Source organism: Geotrypetes seraphini, chromosome 1, assembly GCF_902459505.1.
Source record: "Geotrypetes seraphini chromosome 1, aGeoSer1.1, whole genome shotgun sequence".
Taxonomy (NCBI): domain Eukaryota; kingdom Metazoa; phylum Chordata; class Amphibia; order Gymnophiona; family Dermophiidae; genus Geotrypetes; species Geotrypetes seraphini.
The window spans coordinates 262,757,272-262,784,351 of NC_047084.1; the positions used below are offsets into that span (position 1 = coordinate 262,757,272).

Consider the following 27,080-nt stretch of genomic DNA (forward strand, 5'->3'; position numbering starts at 1 on the left):
ATTGGGCGTCGGGCGGGGTGGGAACTATGTTTTAAAACTTTGGTATACCGCGCTCACGCATATAACGCGCGAGGGGTATGCGCGGTAGGTAAAAACGCGTATAACGCGCGCGTTATATGCGTGAAAATACGGTACCTTTAAGCAAAAACAACCAAACTTGAATTTCACACGTGCCTCCATCGGCAGCCAGTGCAGAAGTCGATAGGAAGGTGTCAAGTGATCAAACTTCTTCAGTCCACAAAGTAACCTAACCGCTGCATTTTGTACCAGTTGCAATCGCCGCATGTTCTTCTGGGAGAGTGCCAAGTAGGCGATGTTACAATAATCGAGTTGACTCAGTATGAGGGATTGTACCAGAATTCTAAATGATGAGACATCGAAGTAAGCTCTGATGGACCGAAGCTTCCAGAGGGTGAGAAAGATCTTTCTAATCAGGGAGTCTACCTGGTCTTTCATGGTCAGGCTCTGGTCCAGTGTTACTCCCAATATCTTCATAGTGGGTTGAATGGGATAACTAAGGTGATGCTTTAGTGTCAAGTGGGCGTGGCGATGCTATAAAAAATTTTGTTTTCTCTGAATTTAGCTTTAGTCTGAATTCAGTCATCCATTGCTCCATCCGATTTAGTGCTTCTGTTGCTTTGGGGGTGACTTCTGAGACAGAGGTAGTAAATGGGATAATTATCGTGAAGTCATCAGCGTAGCTAAATAGTTTTATCCCCAATTGGGACAATTGCGCACCCAATGAGGCCATGTAAACATTGAAGAACAGTGGGGATAGATTGCAACCAGATTGAGTTTCATGCAAGAGAGAGAACTGGTCGAGATATTCCATCAGTTGGGTGTGTACCATTCCTTCCATGATTTTTACAATAAATGGGATGGATGCTACTGATCTATAGTTGGTTACTGATGTTGGTGATTCTTTACGATTTTTTGGAATTGGGGTTATTATAATATGACCATTATTAGTGAGGAATTTTCCATTGTTTAGGTTATTGGTTAGGTAATTCAATAGAGATAGTTTAAAGTCTAATGGAGCTGCTGTCATAATTTATGCGGGACATGAGTCCAGGACACAGTATGATTTAGAGTATTTGTTATATAACTTGATGTAGTTATTCCATTCTAAATTGTGGAAGGAACTCCAAATCATGTCCACTGGTATTTCATTTCTTTGTATATCAGTTGATTGATGTTCGTATTTAGCAATTATCGAGTAGTTATTTCTTAGGTTTTTAATTTTTGAATCGAAATGTAGTGCTAGATCATTTGCTGAGGGTAACTTGATGTTATGCATGGGTTGAGTGTAGCATGTGGTGTCAAATAAATTCGTAACTATGTTAAACAGTTCTTTAGTATTAGTTCCTTTTGAGCTAGTGTTTGATGAGTTAATTTTGGATGAGTAAAATGTTTTACGTTTTTCTTTTATCTGTTGTTTGTAGAGTTTTATGTTGGATCTCCAGTTGTGCTAGATCATTTGCTGAGGGTAGCTTGGTATTATGCATGAGTTGAGTGTAGCGTGTGGTGTCAAATAAATTTGTAACTATGTTGAACTGGCTCCTTTTGAATTAGTATTAAATGAGTTAATTTTAGATGAGTAAAAAGTTTTACGTTTTTCTTTTATCTGTTTGTAGAGTTTTATGTTGGATCTCCAGTTGTTTCGGTCTGACAGCTTTCCCGTTTTTTTCCAGATTCTTTCTAATCGTCTTACTGATTGTTTCATTGTTAGGAGCTTGATGTCAAACCATTTGTTGTATTTGTTTGAGCAGCTTTTACTATTTCGTTTTAAGGGCAATTATATCTAAAATGGATGTGCTAGTTTTCATCCAGTGATCATAGAAATCAACTCCTTCTTCTATCTTCGCTTGTGACCAATATTCCTCTGGGTTGATATGGCCCCTTGTGAGGTGTTCTCTTTTTGTCCGTGGGCGTGTCTTAGATTTTAGCCGAATCCAGAATAGATTGAAATAATAAGTGAAATGGTCAGACCAGATATCATGACACCAAGTACCGTCCGAAAGAGAGATGGGAGGATATGATCTCCTTTATGGACATCGCTACCACATCTAAATGATGTCCTTTTTCATGCGTTTGAGTGGGTGAAGGGAGATTGTAATTGAGTAAAGAAAGAAAGTTTTTAAAGTCTTTCGTTTCTAGATTGTCTATTTCATCTAGAAGTAAGTTTATGTCTCCCGCAATTAGATTATGTGATGAAGTGATTGAGTTATGTAGGACAAATTCGCAGAAGTCCTCTCTAGCTTTTGACCAGCTTTTCGGTGAAACATAGAATAATATACAAGAAAGGGAATCTTCTAGCTCCTTATTGCTAATTTTACAAGCTAATATTTCTAATTGGTTGGTCATTTTGGAATCCAATAGTTTAACTACAAATCCTTCCTTGGTGACAATTGCTAATCCTCCCACTCTTCTTCCATCACGATTTAGCATGTGAATTTTAAAATTATCTGGTAGAAGATCATTTATTATAAGGTCATCTTTAGACAGTAGCCACGTTTCCGTTAAGAAAAGACAAGCTATTTGCTTGTTGATGATCCAATCTTTAATTAAAAATGCTTTGTTCCTAACAGATCTGGTGTTAAGATATGCACAGGGAACGGAAGTAGATGTGATAGGTCTGGTGGATGTAGTGGTTCTGATAGGTTTTACTTCGCTTATCTTTTTATTTTTTGGGGCAGGTTGATGTGTTCCGTTGCTTGAGATTATCTTGATGTGGTTTGCTCTGTCTTCCTGTTGGGTAATCATAAGCCTGATGGGTAGATCAGGATAATGGGCTGAGTGTAGCTGTGGATAGAATGACTTAACATCCTTGATGTTATTGCATATTAGATAGATTAGTAGAATCAGTAGGAGATGCATGCTTGCAGATTAAACTGACTCCTACTTGTCCCAATGGCTATTTGGTGTTTCTGTTACTTCCAGTTTCTAGGATAATTAATTAGCAGTGAATCAGATGGCACTATCAGTTTGACCAGTGGAAGGAGGCTTCTTTTGCTTTGCTCAGACGCTTCGCAAAAGCGCGTGCTAAGGCGCAGTCGCCTTTGCCATGCGCCTTAGCCGTCGCACTGAATGGCCGAGTGCCGTTCACTCCTCTGGAATTTAAACTGTTCCCGGCAGGCCTGGGATGGGCGGAGCAGGCTCTCAAACCCAGCGGGGACGGGGCAGGAACGAGGCTCCGAGGCTGAGCCAGACCCCTGCTGCTGGAGTCGCTAATGGGCTTCTTCCCTCTGTAGGTCAGAGCTAGCGAGTTTCCCTGCTCTACAGGTCAGTTCTTCGGCGTCGCTGGCAGGGCCTCTCTCTCTACCCCTGCAGGTCAGGCTCCGAGGCTGAGCGGTCCGGCAACTGCCGACGTCTGGGTTGGTGTGGGCGTCTTTTCCTTCTCTGGCAAGTTCAAATCTGCTCCCGGCAGGCCTGGGATGGGCGGAGCAGGCTCTCACGCCCAGCGGGGACGGGGCAAGAACAAGGCTCCGAGGCTGAGCCGGACCCCTGCTGCTGGAGTCGCTAACGGGCTTCTTCCCTGTGCAGGTCAGGGCTGGCGAGTTTCCCCACTCTGCAGGTCAATTCTTCGGCGTCGCCAGCAGGGCCTCTCTCTCTCACCCTGCGGGTCAGGCTCCGAGGATTAGCGGCCCCGCATATGTGACGGTGCCTTCCTACTCAATGTTAGCTTAAAGGACCTGCAGTTCAGTAACAAAGCTAAGAATTCAACTAGGAAAGATGGGCAGTTTGAATACCTCCTGTTCTAGGAGAAAACCTGCTAAAGGTAAGTATCTGCTTTCTCAGAGGATAATATTAGAAACATGATGGCAGATAAAGGCCAAATGACCCATCCAGTCTGCCCATCCACAGTAATCTCTTCCTCTATCTGAGAGATCCCACATGCCTATCTCAGGCTTTCTTGAAATCACACAAAGTTTCTGTTTTCACCACCTCTACCAGGAAACTGTTCCACGCATCTACCACCCTTTCTGTAAAAAATTATTTCCTTAGATTATTCCCGAGCCTATCACCTCTTAACTTCATCCTATGCCCTCTTATTCCAGAGCTTCCTTTCAAATGAAAGTGATTCGACTCATGCGCATTTACGTCATATAGGTTATTTAAACGTCTCTAACTCCCCCTCTTGCCTTTCCTCCAAAGTATACATATTGAGATCTTTAAGTTTGCCCTTATATGCCTTATGATGAAGACCACACACCATTTTAGTAGCCTTCATCTGGACAGACTCCATCCTTTTTAAATCTTTTTGAAGGTGTGGCCTCCAGAATTGTACACAATATTCTAAATGAGGTTTCACCAGTCTTATACAGGGACATCAATACCTCCTTTTTCCTACTGGCCATACCTCTCCCTATGCACCCAAGCATCCTTCTAGCTTTCGCAGTTACCTTTTCAATCTGTTTGACCATCTTAAGATCATCACATACAATCACACTAGAGAGCTGCACGGGAACAGGGATGACGGGAATCCCGCGGGACCCGCGGGGATCCCGCAGGTTCCCCCTTTGGGTCACGGGGATCCCGTGGGGACGCCCCCTAGGGTCGCGGGGATCCCGTGGGGACGCCCCCTAGGGTCACGGGGATCCCGTGGGGACGCCTCCGAGGGTAGCGGGGTTCCTGCGGGGTTGGATCGCAGCGGGGTTGGTCGAGCCGCGAGGGTAGTCTCCTTCTCCTTACCTGCCCTGTCGCAGCACACATCCGAACGGAAATCTTCCCGATGTCAGCGCTGACGTCGGAGGGAGGGCTTAAGCAAAGCCCTCCCTTCCTCCGACGTCAGCGCTGACATCAGGAAGACTTCCGGTCGGCTGTGTGCGGCTGCGGCAGGGCAGGTAGGAAGAAGGCAATGGCGAACGAAAGAGGGGGGAGGGGGCGGTCCGCCCCGAAGAATGTGCACAGCCGGTCAGGTCCCCCGATCGACCGACAACAGGCCCGGCCGACAAACCTGCAGGGCCCTGTAGCCGCGAATCTAAATTACCTCTTACAGCAGCTTCACTACTCCAGCTGCTGTAAGAAGGTAATTTAGATCGCGGCTACAGGACAGGGAGATTTGTCCGACCGGGCCTGTTCTGTTGTCGGTCGGGTGCAAAAGCGCCACAAAGGTGGAGGCAGGGAGGGAGGAAAGGTGGAGTGGAAAAGAAAAGACGCTTAAGGGGGGAGAAGGCCGCTGAAAGTACTGGGGAAGACAAAGGGGTGGAAAAGAACGCTGAAAGGACATGGGGTAAACGGGAGGAAGGGGGGGGGGGGGAAGGACCCTGAAAGCACTGGGGAAGACAAAGGGGTGGAGAATGCCACTGAAAGGACATGGGGAAGACAGAGGGGGGAGAAGGCCGCTGAAAGGACATGGGGAAGGCAGAGAGGGGAGAAGGATGCTGCCTGAAAGGACATGGGAAAGATGGTGGGGGAGAAGGACACTGAAAGGAAATGGGGAAGAGGGAATGGGAAGAAGACGCTGGCAGGGAAGAAGACAGAGGTGCCAGACTATGGGGGGAGTGGAGGGAAAAAGATGGGTGCCAGACCAATTTGGGAGGGGGGAGAAAGGGAGAGGCACAGTAACAGAGCAAATGGAAGACGCAGAAGGAAGAGAGACAGTGGATGGAAGGAACTGAATGAGAACATGAGGAAAGCAGAAACCAGGCAATAAAGGTAGGAAAAAAATTTTTTATTTTTTTTTTTTTTGCTTAAGGATAAAGTAGTATATTAGTTGTGTTGATAAAAATTTATAAACATTAGAGGCTCTGGTAGAAACCCGTTTACAAAGTATGTATTCTTCCCAATTAATATTTCCAAATTAATAAAGTCTTTTTGCTTATTTTTAAATGGGTTTCTACCAGAGCCTTTAATTCAGTAGCATAATTAAATGAAATAACTATTTCTGTAGTTTATAGGGACAGGTGGGGATGTAGGGGGATTCCTCGCGGGGACGGGCGGGGACGGAGGGGATTCCTCGCGGGGACGGGTGGGGACGGAGGGGATTCCTCGCGGGGACGGGTGGGGACGGAGGGATTCCTCGCGGGGACGGGTGGGGACGGAGGGATTCCTCACGGGGACGGGTGGGACTTTGGCGGGGACGGGTGGGGACGGGTGGGATTTCTGTCCCCGCGCAACTCTCTAAATCACACCCAAGTCCCACACATAAAGTTCTTCACCCCCTAAACTGTACTGTTCCCTCGGGATTTTACAGCCGAAATGCATGACCTTGCATTTCTTAACATTAAATTTTAGCTAACAAATTTCAGACCATTCTTCAAGTTTTGCCAGTTCTTTCTTCATGTTATTCACATCATCCTGGGTGTCTACTCTATTGCAGATTTTGGAATCATCTGCAAAAAGGTAAATCTTACCAGTCAGCCCTGCAGTAATAGCGTTTATAAAAATGTTAAAAAGAACAGGCCCAAAAACAGAACCTTGAGGCATACCACTTGCAACATCCATTTCCTCAGAGCAATCTCCATTGATCACTACCCTCTATCGCCTTCCATTCAACCAGTTCTTGACCCAGCCCTTCACTTTGGGACCCATCCCAAGGGCACTCAGTTAATTTATTAGATGTTTGTGTGGAATATTGTCAAAGGGTTTGCTAAAATCTAAAATACACCACATCTAGCACACTCTATCCAATTCTCTGGTCACCCAGTCAAAGAAATGGATCAGATTTGTCTAACAAGACCCACATCTAGTAAATCCATGTTGCCTCCAGTCCTGTAAACCGCAGGATTCCAGAAACTTCACCATTTTCTGTTTTAAAAGCGTTTCCATTAATTTTCTTACAACAGAAGTCAAACTTACCAGCCTGTAATTCCCTACTTCTTCCTTACTTTCACTTTTGTGGAGAGAGATCACATCTGCCCTTCTCCAGTCCTCCGGTACCACTCCCAACTCTAGAAACTCATTGAAAAGGTCAGTCAGCAGAGCACCAAACTTTCCTAAGTTTCTTCAGCACCCTCGAATATACACCATCTAGCTAGCCCCATCACTTTGTCTACTTTTAGTTTAGCTAGCTCCTCACGGACACAACTCTCTGAAAATCGATCAGGGCGTATCATCCTCCATACCTATTCATGTTTGTCTTCTGTGGTTTCACTCCTGGCACTTCTGCCGTGAACACAGAATAGAAATATTTGTTAAGTAATTCAGTCTTTTCTTTATCAGCTTCTACATATTTCTTCCCTTCACCTTTGAGTTTTACAATGCCACTTTTGCACTTCTTGTTATCACTAATATATCTTAAAAAAAGTCTTATCTCCCCATTTTACCATGTCAGCTATTTTTCTTCCATTTGCATCTTTGCTTTCCTGACTACACGATTAGCCTCTCTTAACTTTTCCAGCTATTTTTGCCTATCTTCCTCTTTCTTCGATCTTTTGTAGTTTATGAAAGCTAACCTCTTATTCATTACCTTCTCAGCTACTACTTTTGAGATCCAAAGCGGCCTTCTTTTCCTCTTACTTTTACTTATTTGCCTCAGAAAAAGATTTGTCACTCTTACAATTACTCAGTTTTGCTCATTCCATTTCCACTCCTTCTAGATGTTCCCATCCAGACAATTCCTTGACGTAATCTCCCATCCAAACAAAGTTAGTTTTTTAAAAGTCTAGAATCTTTGAACATAAGAACATAAGAATTGCCGCTGCTGGGTAAGACCAGTGGTCTATCGCACTCAGCAGTCCGCTCACGCAGTGGCCCCCTTGTCAAATACCTGTGCCCTAACCAAGACCACCCTACCTGCGTTCGTTCTGGTTCAGCAGGAACTCGCCCAACCTTGTCTTGAATACCTGGAGGGTGTTTTCCATTATAACAGACTCCATAGGAGCATTCCAGTTCTCTACAATTCTCTGGGTGAAGAAGAACTTCCTTACGTTTGTACGGAATCTATCCCCTTTTAATTTCAGAGTGCCTTCTCGTTCTCTCTACCTTGGAGAGGGTGAACAACCTGTCTTTATCTGCTAAGTCTATTCTCTTCATTATCTTGAATGTTTCGATCATGTCTCCTCTCAGTCTCCTCTTTTCAAGGGAGAATAGGCCCAGTTTCCCTAATCTCTCACTGTACGGCAACTCCTCCAACCCCTTAACCATTTTAGTCACTCTTCTCTGGACCCTTTCGAGTAGTACTGTGTCCTTCTTCATGTACGGCAACCAGTATTCCAGGTGAGAGCATACCATGGCCCGGTATAGCAGCATGATAACCTTCTCTAATCTGTTCATGATCCCCTTCTTAATTATTCCTAGCATTTTGTTTGCCCTTTCGCCACCGCGCATTACGCAGACGGCTTCATTGACTTGTCGACCAGTACTCCCAGGTCTCTTTCCAGAGGGGGGGGGGTCTCTCCAAATACCACCCCGGACATCTTGTATTCGTGTCTGGGATTTTTGATACCGACATGCATAACCTTACACTTTTCCACGTTGAACCTCATTTGCTATGTTGCTGCCCATTTCTCGAGCGTGGTTATGTCGCGTTGCAGATCTTCACAATCCCCCTGCGTCTTCACTACTCTGAATAACTTCGTATCATCTGCAAATTTAATCACCTCACTCGTCATACCCATTTCCAGATCATTTATGAATATGTTGAAGAGTGGTCCAAGCACCAAGCCCTGCAGCACCCCACTGGTGATGTTCTTCCAGTCCGAGTATTGTCCATTTACCCCCCACTCTCTGTTTCCTATCCTTTAGCCAGTTTTTAATCCACATGAGTATTTCACCCTCTATTCCATGGCTCTCAATTTTTCGAAGTAGTCGTTCTTGCAGAACCTTGTCGAACGCCTTCTGAAAATCCTGATATACAATGTCGACCGGGTCACCCTTGTCTATCTGCCTGTTTACTCCCTTGAAGTAGTGCAGCAAGTTCGTCAGGCAAGATCGTCCTTTGCTGAAGCCATGTTGACTGGTCCTCATCAGATTTTGTCCATCAAGGTGATCAATGATGCAGTCCTTTATCAGCGCCTCTACCATCTTTCCCGGTACCGAGGTCAGACTCATTGGTCTATGGTTTCCCGGATCTCCCCTCAAACCTTTTTTGAAGATCAGCGTAACATTCGCCACCTTCCAGTGTTCCAGAATTTTTCCCAATTCGATCGACATATTGGCTATTAGTTGAAGCAGTTCAGCTATGGTCCCTTTCAGTTTCTTGATGACCCTCAGATGGATGCCTTATTTCAATTCCACTTCATAACTTCTCTGAAGTACATGGATCTCTCCCTTTCCATTGTTTTTTCCCATAAGTGTCTTATTTACTATTAACAACTTGTATTTCTCTTCCCATTCTTTCCTTTTGTTCTGAAATGTTTGTAAGGTTAGTCTTTAATGTCTTGCAAGATTTAGTTTTTGTCGTTTGTTTTGTTGTCCCCTAAAAATTTGTAATTTTATTGATGTGTACATCGCTTAGAATTTTGAATAAGCGATCAATCAAATTTATAATAAACTTGAAACTTATCGCTCTTAAGCCTATCAATCTGCCTACACACCTCCTCTAGACTGACCGTCACTAAGTTGAAAGTTTATTGACAGCCAGTTAACTAAAATTGACCACTGCATTCACAAAGCTGTTTTTTGTCTTTGTCTTAATTTGATTTTATTTACCACATTTACGTACTTTATGTAAGGTCAGTGGTAAAAGGAAGCAAGGGAGACCAAAGGCTCGTTGGCTTGATACCATCAAGAATAACATGGGAATGAACATCAAGCAATTGAAAGAAGCAGTGGAAAACAGGGAAGCATGGCAAGAACTGGCATGGACAGGCAAGCATGAGAGAGGGAGCAGTAGGAAAGATCAGCAGAGTGAGAGGGAAGCAAAAACAGAAAAGTGCACGAGGGAAGCAGAGGCAGGAGACTACAGGGGGAATCGGCAAGAGTTATCTCAGCCCACCCCCGACGTCAACCATCGAATCTCCCCCTTAAAAAGGGAGGGGCCAATGAGCAGAGTCGATCCGAGCTTGGACAGGCAATGAGCAGGAGAGAATGAGCAGTAGGAGAGAGCAGCAGAGGGAAGCAAAAGTAGAAAAGCACACGAGGGAAGCAGAGGCAGGAGACTACAGGGGGAATCAGCGAGAGTTAGCTCCACCTACCCCCGACGTCGACCACCGTAGCTACCCCTTAAAAGAAGAAGGGCCAATGGCGCTCAGCTGTTTGGCGCGCATCAAAGGCGAGCGTTAAAGGCGTTTGCCTTAGTGAGAGCGCCTTTGATAAGGGCCTTGAGAAGGGACGAGTCACCGCTAAAGGAGAGCAGAAGGAGACCACATCAGGTGCAGAGGACACACAACCAGGCAGACTCAGAGGACACACAATCAAGCAGACACAGCAGGTACAGAGGACACACAACCAGGCAGACACAGCAGGTACAGACGACACACAACCAGGCAGACACAGCAGGTACAGACGACACACAACCAGGCAGACACAGAGGACACAGCAGGCGCAGAGGACACACAACTAGGCAGACACAGAGGACACAGCAGGCGCAGAGGACACACAACCAGACAGGCACAGAGGACACACAACCAGGCAGACCCAACAGGTACAGAGGACACATACCAGGCAGACACAGAGGATACAGCTGGCGCAGAGGACACACAACCAGGCAGACACAGCAGATACAGACGACACACAACCAGGCAGACACAGAGGACACGGCAGACACAGCAGGCGCAGAGGATACACAACCAGGCAGACACAGAGGACACAGCAGGCGCAGAGGACACACAACCAGGCAGACACAGAGGGCACAGAGAACACACAACCAGGCAAACACAGAGGACACAGCAGGCATAGAGGACACATAACCAGGCAGACCCAACAGGTACAGAGGACACACAACCAGGCAGACACAGAGGATACAGCAGGCGCAGAGGACACACAACCAGGCAGACACAGCAGGTACAGAGGACACACAACCAGGCAGACACAAGGACATAGCAGATGCAGAGAACACACAACCAGGCAGACACAGAGGACACAGCCAGGCAGACAAAGAGGTCACAGCAGGTGCAGAGGACAGCCACAGCAGACGCAGAGAACACATAGCCATGCAGACACAGCAGACATAGCAGGCACAGAGGATAGCCACAGTTGACACAGAATCTCTAAGGTTCAGCAACTGCATTCTCGTAACAAGTTTGCTGTCCTTCTACAATTCGACCTCTCTGCAGCTTTTGACGTTGTCCACCACGACATTCTAATTTTCCAACTCTCCGAGATAGGCATTAGCTCCATAGTTCTTGATTGGTTCTCCAAATTCTTGTGCTCCCGCTCTTACATGGTTAACATGAGCGGCACCTCATCCTCCCCCTGGACCCCGACTTGTGGTGTCCCACAAGGCTCACCCCTCTCCCCAATCCTCTTTAACATTTACATGTCCTCCCTGAAACTACTCCAACTATCCCTCCTTGAAACTCTTTACACTTACGCTGATGACATCCTCGTCCTCCTTGAGACCGACTCGAACCTCACTAACCTCTCCACGAACATATCCTCATGCATAAAGAACCTCCAATCCTGGGCATTCACAATGCATATGAAACTAAACGAGTCCAAAACAAAACTCCTTTGGCTCGGCCCAAAATTAGACCATCTACCTTCCTCCATCCCATTGTCCTCCGGCCCCCCATTACAGCTCGAGTTCTCAAGCAAAGTTCTGAGTGTCACCTTAGACTCTTCTCTATCCTTCAACGAACATCTCCAATCCCTGGTGAAGAAATGCTTCTTCAGCCTTCACATGCTAAGGAAAGTCAGACCCTATTTTCACCAAAAACACTTCGCAGTCCTAGTACAATCCATCATCCTCTCCAGATTGGATTACTGCAATTCTATCTACCTCAGCCTAACCAAGAAAAGCCTCCACAGACTTCAGCGGATTCAGAACGCCGCAGCTAAGCTTGTTTTCACGAAAAGCAAATTTGATCACGTCTCACCACTCCTGTCTAAGCTCCATTGGCTCCCAGTAATCCCCAGGATCCACTTCAAATGTGCATGTCTGGCCTACAAGATCCTACATGGCATCCTTCCTGCCGTTATCACTCTATCCTGGAACTCCCCAACCCCTACTTCCTCCAGATCCTCCCAAATTTTTAAACTATCCTTCCCTTCCATAAAAGGTATTTCCCATGTAGGCAAACTTGGGTCATCCCTCCCCTTTAGAATCACTGAGATCTGGAATAACCTCACCTCCCCTCTCCGAACTTCAAGCTCCCTCCAACCCTTCCGCAAACACCTAAAAACCTGGCTATTCTCAAAACTGTAACACTTCCCCCCTCTTAGGCCTCTCACCTTCCCCCTTTACACCTAACTCTTTAATCTCTCCACTGTAGTTCCTCTCTCATCCTTCTTCCTGTAAACTGTGCCGAGCTCCGCATTCGTGGAGATGGTGCAGTATATAAACCCAAGGTTTAGTTTAGTTTAAGACATCCACAGCAGACCAGCAAGCAGGCAGCAATGGAAGCAGCATATTGAACTACCAGTTTTCTGCACTGTCTGCCTTATGTATGACTACCTCCCCTCTGGGAGGTGGTCTTACGTATGTGCTTGATGCGGAGAACTGGAGAGCCTGAAGAAACAAGTCAGACTCCTGAAGGGCAGAATACTGGAACTGGAGGCACTTCAAGCAATGGAGGAGGAGGACAGAGATGCAGAGAACATCAAGACAGAGGACGTAGCGAACACCAAGACAGAGGGCATCATCGAGGAAGAAGTCCGAGAGCTGGAGAAGTTCATGCAGGAGGCATACAGGGAGGCCATGGAAAATCACCAGCAACAGTGGAACTGCCGCGATACATCTACAGAGAGTGTGAACCCAACGGACAACCACCAGGAAGAAATGAAAACAGCAGCGAAATCTGGAAACAGCGGAGGGAACCCACAGGAAGACGAGTCTGGTGCAAGCCAATGCCAGGATGAGAGAAAATGGATGGGAACGAAAGACACACACCTACGGTTAGAGAATCATGAGAGGATAGCAATCGTCAAGGGGGACTCCATCATCAGACAAGTCGACAGCCACATAGCAGAAGGAAGACTGGATCGACTGGTGACCTGCCTACCGGGAGCCAAGGTAGAAGACATCAACAGGATCATCGACAGTGTGGAAGAAGAAGATACGGCAGTGGTGACGAACAACATGAGCAGCAGGAACTACAACAGGGAAGTAATGAAGGACCAGTTCCAGATGCTAGGAAGGAAGCTGAAGACCAGAACGCAGAGGATAGCCTTCTCGGAGATCCTGCCAGTATCCAGGGCCGACGAAAAGAGGCAGATGGAGCTGCAAGCAGTCAATGCGTGGATGCGGTGCTGGTGTGAGGAAGAAGGATTCCACTTCATGCGCAACTGGACGACATTCTGGGGGGAAGAGCAAGCTATTCAGGAAGGCTGGACTCCACCTCAGCCGAGAAGGAACAAGGCTACTTGCAAGCAACATCCAGAGAGAGGTTGAGAAGTTTTTAAACTAGAAAGAATGGGAAAGCAGACAGTCGACCGAGAGAGAGAATCGATGGTTCAGGAACCGGTATATCCAGAGGATACCATGCAGGATGATAGAGGGGAAGACTCACCAACGGATACCGTGCAGGAAGATAGAGAGGAAGACTAACCAGATCACAGGCAAGACAGATTGAAAGGGACACAAGAGGGAAGGAAATGCAAGAAAAGAACAGGCCACAAACTCAAGTGTATGTACACGAACGCAAGGAGCTTAAGAAATATGATGGATGAATTAGAAGCTATGGCACAAAAAGGTAACATTGACATCATCGGCATCACGGAAACATGGTGGACTGAGGAAAACATCTGGGACACTGTGCTACCAGGATACAAACTATACCGCAGAGACAGAGTGGCTCAAAAAGGTGGAGGCATTGCCATATACATCAAATAAGGAATTGAATCTACTGGAGAGACTACACCACAACTGACGGATAAGTTAGAGTCTCTATGGGTCAAAATTCTGGGAACAAATGGACTGGAAACTAAGATTGGCATCTACTACCGACCCCCAGGGCAGGATTGATGGTCAGTCTAGAGGAGGTGTGTAGGCAGATTGATAGGCTTAAGAGCAATAAATCCCCGGGACCGGATGGCATCCATCCGAGGGTCATCAAGGAACTGAAAGGGACCATAGCTGAACTGCTTCAACTAATAGCCAATCTGTACCTCAAATCGGGAAAGATTCCGGAAGACTGGAAGGTTGCGAATGTTACACCGATGTTCAAGAAAGGTTCGAGGGGAGATCCGGAAAACTACAGACCAGTGAGTCTGACCTCAGTACCGGGAAAGATGGTAGAGACGCTGATAAAGGACCGCATCATTGATCACCTTGACAGACATGGGCTGATGAAGACCAGCCAGCATGGTTTCAGCAAAGGCAGATCTTGCCTGACGAACTTGCTGCACTTCTTCAAGGGAGTAAACAGACAGATAGACAAGGGCAACCCGATCGACATTGTATATCAGGATTTTCAGAAGGCGTTCGACAAGGTTCCGCATGAACGACTACTTCGTAAAATTGCAAGCCATAGAACCGAGGGTGAAATACTCACGTAGATTAAAAACTGGATCGAGCATAGGAAACAGAGAGTGGGGGTAAATGGACAATACTCAGACTGGAAGAGTATCACCAGCAGGGTGCCGCAGGGCTCTGTACTTGGACCCTTGTTCTTCAACATCTTTATAAACGATCTGGACATTGGTACGATGAGTGAGGTGATTAAATTTGCGGACGATACGAAGTTATTCAGAGTAGTGAAGACACAGGAGGATTGCGAAGATCTACAAAGTGACAATCAAGCTCGGGAAATGGGCATCGACATGGCAAATGAGGTTCAACGTGGATAAGTACAAAATGATGCATGTCTGTAACAAAAATCTCATGCACGAATACAGGATGTCTGGGGCGGTACTTGGAGAGACCTCCCAGGAAAGAGAATTGGGAGTTCTGATGGACAAGTCAATGAAGCGTCTGCACAATGCACTGTGGCGGCAAAAAGGGTGAACAGAATGCTAGGAATGATAAAGAAGGGGATCACGAAGATCGGGGAAGGTTATCATGCCGCTGTACCAGGCCATGGTGTGCCCTCACCTGAAGTACTGCGTCCAGCACTGGTCGTCGTACATGATGAAGGACACGGTACTACTCGAAAGGTTCCAGAGAAGAGCGACTAAAATGGTTAAGGGCACTGCCGTACAGTGAGAGATTGGAGAAACTGGGTCTCTTCTCCCTTGAAAAGAGGAAACTGAGAGGAGATATGATCAAAACATTCAAAATACTGAAGGGAATAGGTTTAATAGATAAAGACAGACTGTTCACTCTCTCCAAGGTAGGGAGAACGAGGGCACTCTCTAAAGTTGAAAGGGGATGGATTCCTTACAAACATAAGGAAATTCTTCTTCACCCAGAAAGTGGTGAAGAGCTGGAACGCTCTTCCGGAGGCTGTTGTAGGGTTTCAAGAGTAAGCTGGACAAGTTCCTGTTAAACTGGAATGTACGCAGGTGAGGCTGGACTCATTTAGAGTACTGGTCTTTGACCTGAGGGCCACTGTGTGAGCGGACTGCTGGGCAGGATGGACCACTGGCCTGACCCAGCCACGGCATTTCATATGTTCTTATCCAAGTGTTGAACATGACTGAATGGATAGTAGTAGTAGTAGTAGTAGTTACTGTATTTCAATATTAATATCAAGTAATACAGAGTTCATGGTATGGTATTGGTATAGTATTTATTAGGGTTATTTTTAATAGTAATTCTCAAGAAACCAGAAACTACATTTATCTGGCATATATCAATCTCCATGGGTGCTGGTTAACTGAGAAACTACTGTACATAGTAAACTGTGTACTAGTGCTGCCTGATTCACGATTCAAATCGGTTCACAGATTCACTTTGGGTGAATTGATTTGAAACAAAAAAAAAAAAAAAAAATTGTCTTCCCGATTCGCCTGACCTTCCCCCCTCGCCCCCTAAAGCAGGAGTGGCAGCGCTGCTCTTGCTGGCCGGCTGCTGCCGCACCTGCTTTAGAGGGCGAGGGGGGAGGGTCAATCGGGAAGTGCTGGTGTCCGGCTTCCCCCCTGGCGTCCAGTTTTACCCTCTAGCCTCCCCGTACCGTTTACCTTATAGGAGCAGCCTGTAGAGAAGATCGCGGTGCTAGCGATCTTTGCAAACTGCTTCAGAGCTGTTTCCTCTGCCATGATTCTGCCTCTGACGTCAGAGGAGGGGCGGGACCGCGGCAGAGGAAACAGCTCCGAAGCAGTTTGCAAAGATCGCTAGCACCGCGATCTTCTCTACAGCCTGCTCCTATAAGGTAAACAGTGCGGGGAGGCCAGGGGGAAAGCCAGACACCAGTGGGAGGCCAAGGGGAACACACAGGCCCTCCGGGGGGGGAGCAGTTCGGCCTTCGGGGGATGCAGGCCTTCAAGGGATGGTGGCACAGGCCTTCAGGGGTGGGATGCAGGCCTTTAAGGGGGGGGGGACAAGCCTTCAAGGGGGGGAGACAGGCCTTCAGGGGGGACAGGCAGGCAGGTCTTCAGGGGGGAATGCAGGCCTTCAAGGGGGGGACAGGCCTGCAAGGGGGAAACAGGCCTTCAGGGAGGTGGCACAGGCCTTCAGGGGGGACAGGCAGGCCTTCAGGGGTGGGGTGCAGGCCTTCAGGGGGGACAGACCTTCAGGGGAGGGGGGCCCTGATGTAGAAGTACACGGAGGGAGGGAGGGAAGGGGGGAGTTCAAAGAGAAGTGCATATGCTGGACTTTGGGGGGAAGAAATAATGGGTCTAAAAATAGAGGAGAGGGAGAGAGATGATGGACAATGGGGTTTAGGGAGGGAAAGAAAAGAAAGGGAGAGAAGTTGGACACAAGAAATGGTGTGGAGGGGGGGATACAGATACTGGATAGGAGGGAAGTTGGGAAAAGAAAGGGAGAAATGGTGGACCCTGGAGTGGTGGGGAAGGAGGGAGAGATGCTGGATGAAAGTGTAGTTAAGAAAAGGTGGATCTGTGGAAGGAGACAAAAAAAGGAAAGATGCCAGACCTCCAGGGAAGGGAAGGGAAACAGAAGGGGAGGACAGAGATGGCAGATGGATGGTTAGCACGGAGAAAGAAGAAAGAAGCAGACCCTGGCAAGCAAGTTATCAGAAGACAACCAGAGCCTGAGACCAACAAGATTTGAATAATGACCAGAAAACAAAAGGTAGAAAAACTAATTTTATTTTGTTTTATGATTACAATATGTCAGATTTGAAATGTGTATCCTGCCAGAGCTGGTGTTAGACCACAAACGTGAGCTAGGATTTAACAGAGAGAGGAAAAGTCTTTTTTGTTTGTTTATTTTGTTTACACCACAGCGCCTGTGTGGTTAGGAGAAGACAAAGGGGGTGAAGAGGCTATAAAATAAACCCACCAGGATGTTTGAAAAAAGCACCCAATTGGGCAGGAAAATTGAATCGAATCGAAAAACCAATTCAATAGGCTGAATCGAATCAAAATTTTTTTTCCTGTATCGGGCAGCACTACTGTGTACCTCTCAACCTCAATACATAAAACCAATATAATACAACCAGAAATGTCCCAAACTCCTCCTGCAATACTTTCTACTCCTTATCAAATTCAAAAATGTTCAAACTATTCCTTAAATACTTCTTAATATCTTAACAATATGTACTTCTTAATATCATAACAATTCTTATGTAATCCACCTTGAAATGCAAGGTAAAGGCGGAATAGAAATCACTAATGTAATGTAATATTCCAATTCTTACCTAGACAACTTTTACAAAATCTGGCATTGAAAGAATGACCTCTGATTTCTACTCTGATAAAAGATCATCTCTAAATTACAAATTGAGCTGAAGTTTTAATCATGAATCTTCGTCTCATTTCCAAAGATGCCAGCATTATATAGAGCAGTGGTTCCCAAACCCTGTCCTGGGGGACCCCCAGCCAGTCGGGTTTTCAAGATATCCCTAATGAATATGCATGAGAGAGATTTGCATACCTGTCACTTCCATTATATGCAAATCTCTCTCATGCATATTCATTAGGGATATCTTGAAAACCCGACTGGCTGGGGGTCCCCCAGGACAGGGTTTGGGAACCACTGATATAGAGCAATATACAATAGAAATGTTAGTGTAACTGTGTGCACTTCTGAAATGCCATAGGGATAAAGCATACCATGATCTTGTTGTCAAGAAAGGGAATATATAAATTTTAATTACTACCTGGTGATAGTGCTGACTGCAAAGTGAGATGGAGGTTGAGTCTCATGCATGAGGAGTTTCAAGTAGACATTGCTTTGGTCTTTTGCCACGGCCACTACTGGATCAGCTTGTCCTTGGTCACCATTATAAAAAAACTTTGGGACAAGTCTGAAAAAAATAAAATTAAAAATCATTTGACACCTCTAACAATTTTCATTTCTTAAACCAAGAAAGAAATATTCTAGGCAAACAGGAAAATTGGAAATACTCTGAAGACAAGTGCAGCAAAGGAGTCCTGAGATTGTGAATATGCATATGTGCCTCTCTGCCTATGCTGGCACAGTTTAGGAACTGGGCAGTTAAAGAGATATGCAATTCTGAGAAGTAATAAACATTCTGTCAAGAAATAATATTCCTCTAATGGATGGTAATATTACATCAGTACCAGGTACAATCAAAAATTATCTTGCTCATTTTTTCCTTTGTTTTCACTTTTCACTTATTCTTAGGTATCCTTCCTGATTTGTCAATATGTACACTAGAGTCTAAAATTGTAGAAACACCTAGCATTTTAGGCATCATGCTTTAAAAAACATATCTATAACATCATAATTGTATTTAATGCATAAATCTTCAACTAATAAACTCTGTAATCACTTAACAAGACTAGCATATTTGGCACATTTCACAACAATAATGTTATTCATAAGCTACCCAAGCTACTGTGTTTCCCCGAAAATAAGACAGTGTTTTGTAGTCATTTGGGGCCCAAAAAAGGCAATAGGTCTTATTTTCGGGGTATGCACATGATCATCTCTCCTTTCCTCTCCTTTACCCCAATTCTTCCTCTTTCCTTTCTCTCCCCCACATGTGCAGCATCTTTCCTCCCCTCCCATCCTCCTGTGCAGCAGAAGTTTGCCCAGCTTCTATCCTTCACTCCCTCCCATCCCTCGTGCAGCCTTGCTCAGCTTCTATCCTTCCTTCCCTCCCTCCCATCCCTCATGCAGCATAACCCTTGCCCAGCTTCTATCCTTCCTTCCCATCCCTTATGCAGCAGAACCTTTGAGCACCCCCCACCCCCGTGCAGCTGAACCCCTACTGACCCTCCATCCTTTCCTCCGCGCCAACCACGAACGAGCCCTACCTTCATTTGAAGCAGCGTCAGGCCGGCAGCACTCTAAACAGGCTTCTTGGCCTTGTCCGTCAGGGATTTCACTCTGTCGCGTTACTGATGAGGTGCTAACAAGGTCTTTTTAACTCAGTCCGAAGATCAAGCGGACTGCAGTGTCTTGCACTATTCTTAATTTTTGTACTGTTTTTTTTTGGGATACCCAGGTAGACGATGTTGCAGTAGTCCAGGATAGAAAGGATCAACGACTGCACCAGTAATCTAAAGGATGTTGTGTCGAAGTATTTTTTAATAGTCCTTAATTTCCACAGCGTGTAAAAGCATTTCTTCACCAGTAAGTTTGTGTGGTCAGCCATGGTTAAGTGTGTATCTAGTGTGATACCCAGTATTTTTATGATTTTGGAGATTGGGTATTCGTGGTCGTTTATTTTTAACGATGTTCTGGTTATTTTGTCATTGGGGCTTGCCAAGAAAACTTTTGTCTTTTCTGTGTTTACTTTCAGTTTGAAGTTGGTAGTCCATTTTTCGATTTCTATCATTGTGTGTGAGGGTTAACTATAATTTCATTTGTGATGTCATTTAAGGGGATTAGGATGGATATATCGTCTGCGTATATGTAATGCTTTAAGTTTAATTTTTGTAGTAAATGGCCTAAGGATGCGATGTAGATGTTGAACAGTGTGGGTGATGGTGATAGTGGGGAGCCTTGGGGCACCTCCGATGGGTTTTTCCATGGGTTGGAGTAATTTCCATTGCTGGTTACTCGGTAGGATCTGATTGTTAGGAATTCTTGGAACCATTTTTTTACCTTTCTCCGAGAGCCCCATTGCATCTAGGCAATGTAGCATGATTTCGTGGTCTACTAGGTCGAAAGCACTGCCTTTGCTGAAAAGATCATAGAGGTGGTTTAGTATGGAAGCTATGACAGTTTCTATGCTGTATCCTTTCCTGAAACCTGATTGGTGTTCACTGAGGATGTTAAATTTGTCTAGGTAATTTACTAGTTGTAGGTTGACCAATCCTTCCTGTTGTTTTGTGAATAGGGGGATGCTTGCTATGGGTCTATAGTTGGTTGTCAGTGCTGTAGAGATTTTCTGATCTTTGGGGATAGGTGTAATCAGTATGTGTCCCATATCCTCGTTTAATGTTCCGTTTGTAAGGGTAGTTGTTAGCCAGGTGAATAGTTCCAGTTTGAAATCTGGTGGGGCAACTGTCATGATTTTAGGGGGACATTCGTCAAGTAGGCAGTTTGATTTGGTGTATTTATTGAATAAATTTAGGAATTGATGCCAGCTTGGGAACTCGAAGTGGTCCCAGATCATGTCTGCTCTGGATTCATGCTCATGGGGTTCAAAGTAGAAAAGTGTATTGGTTTTGGGCATAGGTATAGTTGCTCTTAGGTCTGTGATTTTATTTTTAAAGAAGTTGGCTAGGGTTTGAGCAGATGGAGTGCTTTCATTGTCTTTTTTCAGGATTCGAGTTGTGTCTGTTAATCTTTTTACTAGTTTGAACAATTCTTTACTGTTTATTTTTGTTGTACCTATTTTCTGTGCGTAGTGCTTTGTGCGTTTTTCTTTGATCAGATTTTTGTATATTTTCATTTTTTGTTTCCAGTTTGTCTTGTCTATTTCTTTGTTTGTTTTTTTCCAGGTTCTCTCCAATTTTCTTAGTTCCTGTTTGTTGTTTAGTAGTTCTGAGTCGAACCATTCATTTAGTGCTCTATCTTTCTTTTTGTATGTTTGGTATGGGGCTATTTGGTTTAAAAGTTCCTTATTGAACTTTCCCCATCTTGTTGGGAAATCCTGTATTTCGTCGGTTGTGGGACGTAGCTCGTAGTGAGTCCAGAATTCAGTTGGGTTTATAATACCACGGCTGGTTATTGTTTTTGTGTCTTTGCTTTTGTATTTTGGGTGTGATCGCTGTTTTTGCCAGCGTAAGTCGAATTTGCCAATATAGTGGTCTGACCAAATGCTTGGTTCCGAGGTTCTCGGAAGTCAATGCCATTTGCTATCCCAATGATATGGCAAGAACAGAAGGATCACTTGATAGACTGTAACTTCTGTCTGACAAATATATCTGGTTCTCTGGTTAAAATAAGAAATCAATTGAATACCCAAATCTTCTTTCAACCATGAGACAAGTGCATCATGATGACAGTCTTCTGGTATCGAAGCCACCAGAGAAATGTAGCTTAAATGAAACCAACGAAGAATCTGCAATGCACCAGCCAAGCACTGATAGACATTGATCTTGATTTTGAACCATGTATGTCTGGTGAGACTCATAACACAGTCAGAATTAAACGGCCTGGTCAGGGACTTAAGTTTGTCAAAAGTAAAAGCAGAATTATTGGGTTCAAAACTGCAGGGATGGTCTTTGCTCTCACCAAAGAAGCGTGGGATGAACACAGAGGATTTAGAATCAGAAAATAATATTAAATATTGAACTAAGGCCAGTACTGGGCAGACTTGCACGGTCTGTGTCTGTATATGGCCGTTTGGTGGAGGATGGGCTGGGGAGGGCTTCAATGGCTGGGACGGTGTAGATGGGCTGGAGTAAGTCTTAACAGAGATTTCGGCAGGACAGCAGAACGAGGCTAATACAAATTGGGACCTGGTCGTTTCACGCGGCTAGGTTGGTTTCTTGTAAGAGTAAATTTGAACATGTATCTCCACTGTTAGGTAAAATGACAGGGTTGACAGTCAGTCTAGAAGAGGAATGCAGGAAGATTGATAGGCTTAAAAATGATAAATCCCCGGGAACTGAAAGGGGCTATAGCTGAACTGCTTCAACTGATAGCCAATCTGTTGATCAAATCAGGAAGGATTCTGGAAGACTGGAAGGTGGCGAATGTTATGCCGATCTTCAAGAAAGTTTTGAGGGGAGATCTGGGAAACTACAGACCGGTAAGTCTGACCTCAGTACCGGGAAAGATGGTAGAGGCACTGATAAAGGACCGCATCAATGATCACCTTGACGAACACAATCTGATGAGGACCAGCTAGGACGGCTTTAGCAAAGGAAGATCTTGCTTGATGAACTTACTGCACTTCTTTAAGGGAGTAAACAGGCAGATAGACAAGGGTGACCCGATTGACATTGTATATCTGGATTTTCAGAAGGTATTCAACAAAGGTTCCGCATGAATGACTACTTTGAAAAATTGTGAGCCATGGAATCGAGGGTGAAATACTCACGTGGATTAAAAACTGGCTGGCGGATAGGAAACAGAACATGTGGGTAAATGGACAATACTTGGACTGGAAAAGCGTCACGAGTGGAGTGCCACAGGGTTCGGTGCTTGGACCCATGCTCTTCAACATATTTCTAAATGACTTGGAAATTGGTATGATGAGCGAGGTGACAAAATTTGCAGACAATACAAAGTTATTCAGAGTAGTGAAGACCTACAACATGACATAAACATGCTCGAGAAATGGGCTGTGACATGGCAAATGAGGTTTAACGTGGATAAGTGCAAAGTGATGCATGTCGGTAACAAAAATCTTATACATTAATACAAGATGTCCGGTGCAGTACTCGGAGAGACCCCCCCAGGAAAGAGACTTGGGAGTACTGGTTGACAAGTCAATAAAGCCGTCCGCGTAATGCATGGCGGCGGTGAAAAGGGCGAACAGAATGCTAGGATGATTAAAAAGGGGATCATGAACAGTTCGGAGAAGGTTATCATGCTGCTGTACTGAGCCATGGTACGCCCCCACCTGGAATACTGTTTCCAGCACTGGTCACCATACATGAAGAAGGACACAGTACTATTCGAAAGGGTCCAGAGAAGAGTGACTAAAATGGTTAAGGGGCTGGAGGAGTTGCTGTACAGTGAGAGATTAGAGAAACTGGGCCTCTTCTCCCTTGAAAAGAGGAGACTGAGAGGGGAGATGATCGAAATATAAAATATAATGAAGGGAATAGACAGTAGATAAAGACAGGTTGTTCACCATCTCCAAGGTAGAGAAAACGAGAGGGCACTCTCTAAGTTAAAAAGGGATAGATTCTGAACAAACGTAAGGAAGTTCTTCTTCACGCAGAGAGTGGTAGAAAACTGGAACACTCTTCCAGAGGCTGTTATAGGGGAAAACACCCTCCAGGGATTCAAGACAAAGTTAGACAAGTTCCTACTGAACCAGAACGTACGCAGGTAAAGCTAGTCTCAGTTAGGGCACTGGTCTTTGAACTAAGGGCCACAGCAGGAGCGGATTGCTGGGCACGATGGACCACTGTCTGACCCAGCAGCGGCAATTCTTATGTTCTTGTTGGCTTCCGATATTTTCCAGGATATACTTTAAATGTGCCTGTTTAACTTTTAAGATTCTATTTGGCAAAGGCTCGTCTCTTGTACCACTTTCTTGGAATTCTCAAAGACTGGGTCTGGTCAGGACTATGCAAAAACTTAAACTGTCTTTTCCATCCCTCAAAGGTATTGTTTCTATTGGTAAACTGGGGAAATCTTATTCATTCAAACTAACAGAAAAATGGAACGATATTTCTGACATGGTTTAATAGTTATTATTCTGAAACTGTGTTATTTTTATTGGCTATTGCCATAGAGTTTTATTGATAATATCACCATGGGTGACATCTGACGTTATAATTATATGTATGTTGATATTGAGTTTTGTTTTATATTTTATGTATGTTAATTTTATAAACCAACGAGTTTTTGGCGGTATAAAAATCTTTTAAATAAACAATCCTTTCGCAAAAACTTGGCTGTTCTCATAATTGTAAGTTCTGTTTTTCTTTTAATTATTTTAATTTATTGTAAACCGAATCAAGCTTTATTATATGAAGATGACTCGGTCTATAATTTTTTTTATATATATGTATTTTATATTCCGCATATCCTACAATTCTATGCGGATTAGAAATTATTCAGGTATTCAAGCATTTTTCCCTAACTGTCCCAGAAGGCTCCCACTCTATCTAATGTACCTGGGGCAATGGGGATTAAGTGACTTGCCCAGGGTCACAAGGAGCAGTGCAGGATTCAAACCTACAATCTCAGGGTGTCGAGGCTATAGCTCTAACCACTGCACCACACACTCCCAAGTTTTAGTTTTGTTTAGTTTACATTCACACTTGGACTTCTTTCCTGAAAAATCTTGGTGCAGTCAACGACAAACATGATGAAAGGTTTCACCAGGACATTGCCAGAATGGAAAAAAAGATATCAGGGCAACTGGAATCCATCAATGCTGGCTGATCATTGTTGGATACTGCAACGAAATGCACTGAACACAGTACAAATGAAAATCAGCAGGAAAACACTTTTAGCCACGGAGACCTATCACAGCTTATCAGAAACTTTGTGCATTAAAAATGTTATAGCCAATTAAAGATGTCATTGTGTTTCTCAAAATTCCTATGTGATACAGTCAGTGGGAAACTATATTTGTGTTTATTTTGAAGAGGTCTATCATAATCACTAGTTTGTTTTAAGGAAGCAAAACTTTTGGAAAAATTTGTTCTTCAATGTGATGAAAAGTTTCCCATGCCTTAGCATAGGCAGAGACTGTCATCAGCTTCTTGGATCTGAGCAAAGTAGCAATGGCTACCTCCGAGAATCCCTTGCAGGCTAATGCCGTGTGCTCAATAGCCATGCTGTTAAGAGCAAATCAATCTGATCTTCTATGACCACTGGTCCCAGAGAAAGGTCCAGCTATACTCACAATCTGAGACTTGGACCTGTCTGAAGATGCACTAGATCTACATACCACAATCTGCATGGCCAATCTGGAGCCATGAGAATTACTGTTCCTCAATGGCTTGCAATCCTGTGGAGGAGCTAATCATTGGCCATGGAGGAAACATATACAAGAACTCACTCTTTGGCTACGGCTGGACCATAGCTCAGACTTTCAACTGAAGAATCTGTCTGCCTTCTTAGTTTGTTGCTGTTGCCATGGGATTAAATGTTGGACAACCCCAGTGATGAACAATGTCTTGGAAGGCTGCTGCAGACAGCATCCATTCTCCTGGATCCAGTGTTTTTCTGCACACTACATGTGCCGCTGAAAGAGCCTGAAGATGGAGCTCGACCTACTTGAACAATAAGAATGCTTCTAAACCCAGATGGGCATTGTTGGTACCTCCTTGACAATTGACACATGCCACTGCTGTAGCATTGTCTGAGAATGCTCGGTCTGCTTGTCCCTCCAAACTCGTCTGCAGTTTCTGCAACGCCAGTCGAATGGCTCAAGGTTCTAGCCTGTTAATTGACCACTTCCATTGGGAGGCCAACCCACTCCCCTGAATCAGGTGTTGGTTGTAATGAGCCCCCCAGCCAAATAGGCTGGCATCCATTGTCACAGTTTCCCAGAAGGCTATGTGGAGGGGCATGCCCTTGACAACATTTGCGGGCAGAACCATAGTCTATATTAGCCCGGGCTTCCGGTGCCCACAGCAGGGGCACCTGCATGGAGTCCGATTGAGGCGGCCACCAAGATAGCATCTCATTCTGAAGAGAACATGTGAGCCTTCACCCAAGGAACCATGGACCATAGCCACTCAGAAGTATGGCCATACAGATGGAGCTGGTTTAGCCAGCAAGCTCAATATCTGAGCACAAAGCTTCTGTCTGTGTGCTTCTGGTAAACAGACACAGCAGTCTGCCATGTTGAAAAAGACCCCCAGATATTCCAGAGATTGTGATGGAATCAGTTGGCTCTTTTGGAAGTTCACTATCCAACCCAGGCTCTTTAGGACCCAGACCATGTGAATCCTTCTGGAAATGAGGCAGTTCTGATCAGCCAGTCATCCAGGTAAGGATTAACCTGCAAGCCCATCTTGCACAGATGGGCAGCTACCACCACCATCACCTTGGTGAATGTGCAAGGTGCTGTCGGCAGCCCATAAGGAAGGGCTGAGAATTGGTAATGGTTTTCCAGGACATGAAACCTCGGGAGCATTCTGTGGTCCAGATATATGGGAATGTGCAAATAGGTCTCTGTCAAATCCAGAGAGGCTAGAAACTCCTCCAGAGCTACTGTGTCTATTCTCTTTGAATCACAGACTTCCTTTAATGTATATCCTACTCAAGCTGTCTCAACTTTTATATTAACCATATCACCTTTAGTGTGATTATGATGTGCTCAGACCCACAACCACGTTAAAAGTGTGTGAAACATATTTTTCACTTGCATGGGTTGTTATGGGACCATCATAGCTACATCAAGTCCCACTGCCCTGTTGGATGTAACTGTTTATTGTATTTACTATAAATCTGTACTTATCTTGATGTATTGTTCAACAATAGCGGTGCTGGAAAATTAAGAGGAGATAAAACAGCTGGTTAGTTCCCACGAGCAGCGTTCTGTCAGTTAACCGGCGGCTCCAGCCCAAGGTTCATCAAGGAATGATAGCCAAAAGAAAGTATCCCCTCCTGAAGAAGCCATAAGAAGGCAAAACTCGAGTCGGGGGAGGGGGGGCAGACTCGGAGGGCTTACCATTTGATAATTTATTCACCAAGCACAGAATTCCAGTAGCAGCACTGCCATTGTTGAACAATACACCAGGGAAACAAAGAAGACTGGGTTCTTACTATGCTCATTATAGAGCAGGAAGAGGAGGAAACCTGCTGGGAGACCAAATTTAACTCCCAAAGAATCAGTAATAGGATCTAACAGAGCCGAGGAACTAAACAGTCGGCAGACCATGGGGTCATCCCCTTGATGGAGGGCCATCACTGTATCTGGCACATACGAACCTGCCTTCAACCCTGCTTCTCCTGACAGTGAGGGCTCGCTCTG

At 45.0% G+C, this 27,080-nt stretch overlaps 1 protein-coding gene across 6 annotated transcripts in view; it reads right to left on the reverse strand.

Annotated features, from left to right (window-relative positions):
• The window catches only part of HTT (huntingtin), an 831,912-nt gene that overhangs the window by 478,664 nt on the left and 326,168 nt on the right, over window positions 1-27,080 (reverse strand). For all 6 annotated transcript variants that reach the window (XM_033950363.1, XM_033950354.1, XM_033950401.1 and 3 more), the window contains one exon: window positions 18,207-18,353. In XM_033950363.1, coding sequence (XP_033806254.1) covers window positions 18,207-18,353 — 147 coding nt within the window. The remainder of the gene's footprint in view (window positions 1-18,206; window positions 18,354-27,080) is intronic.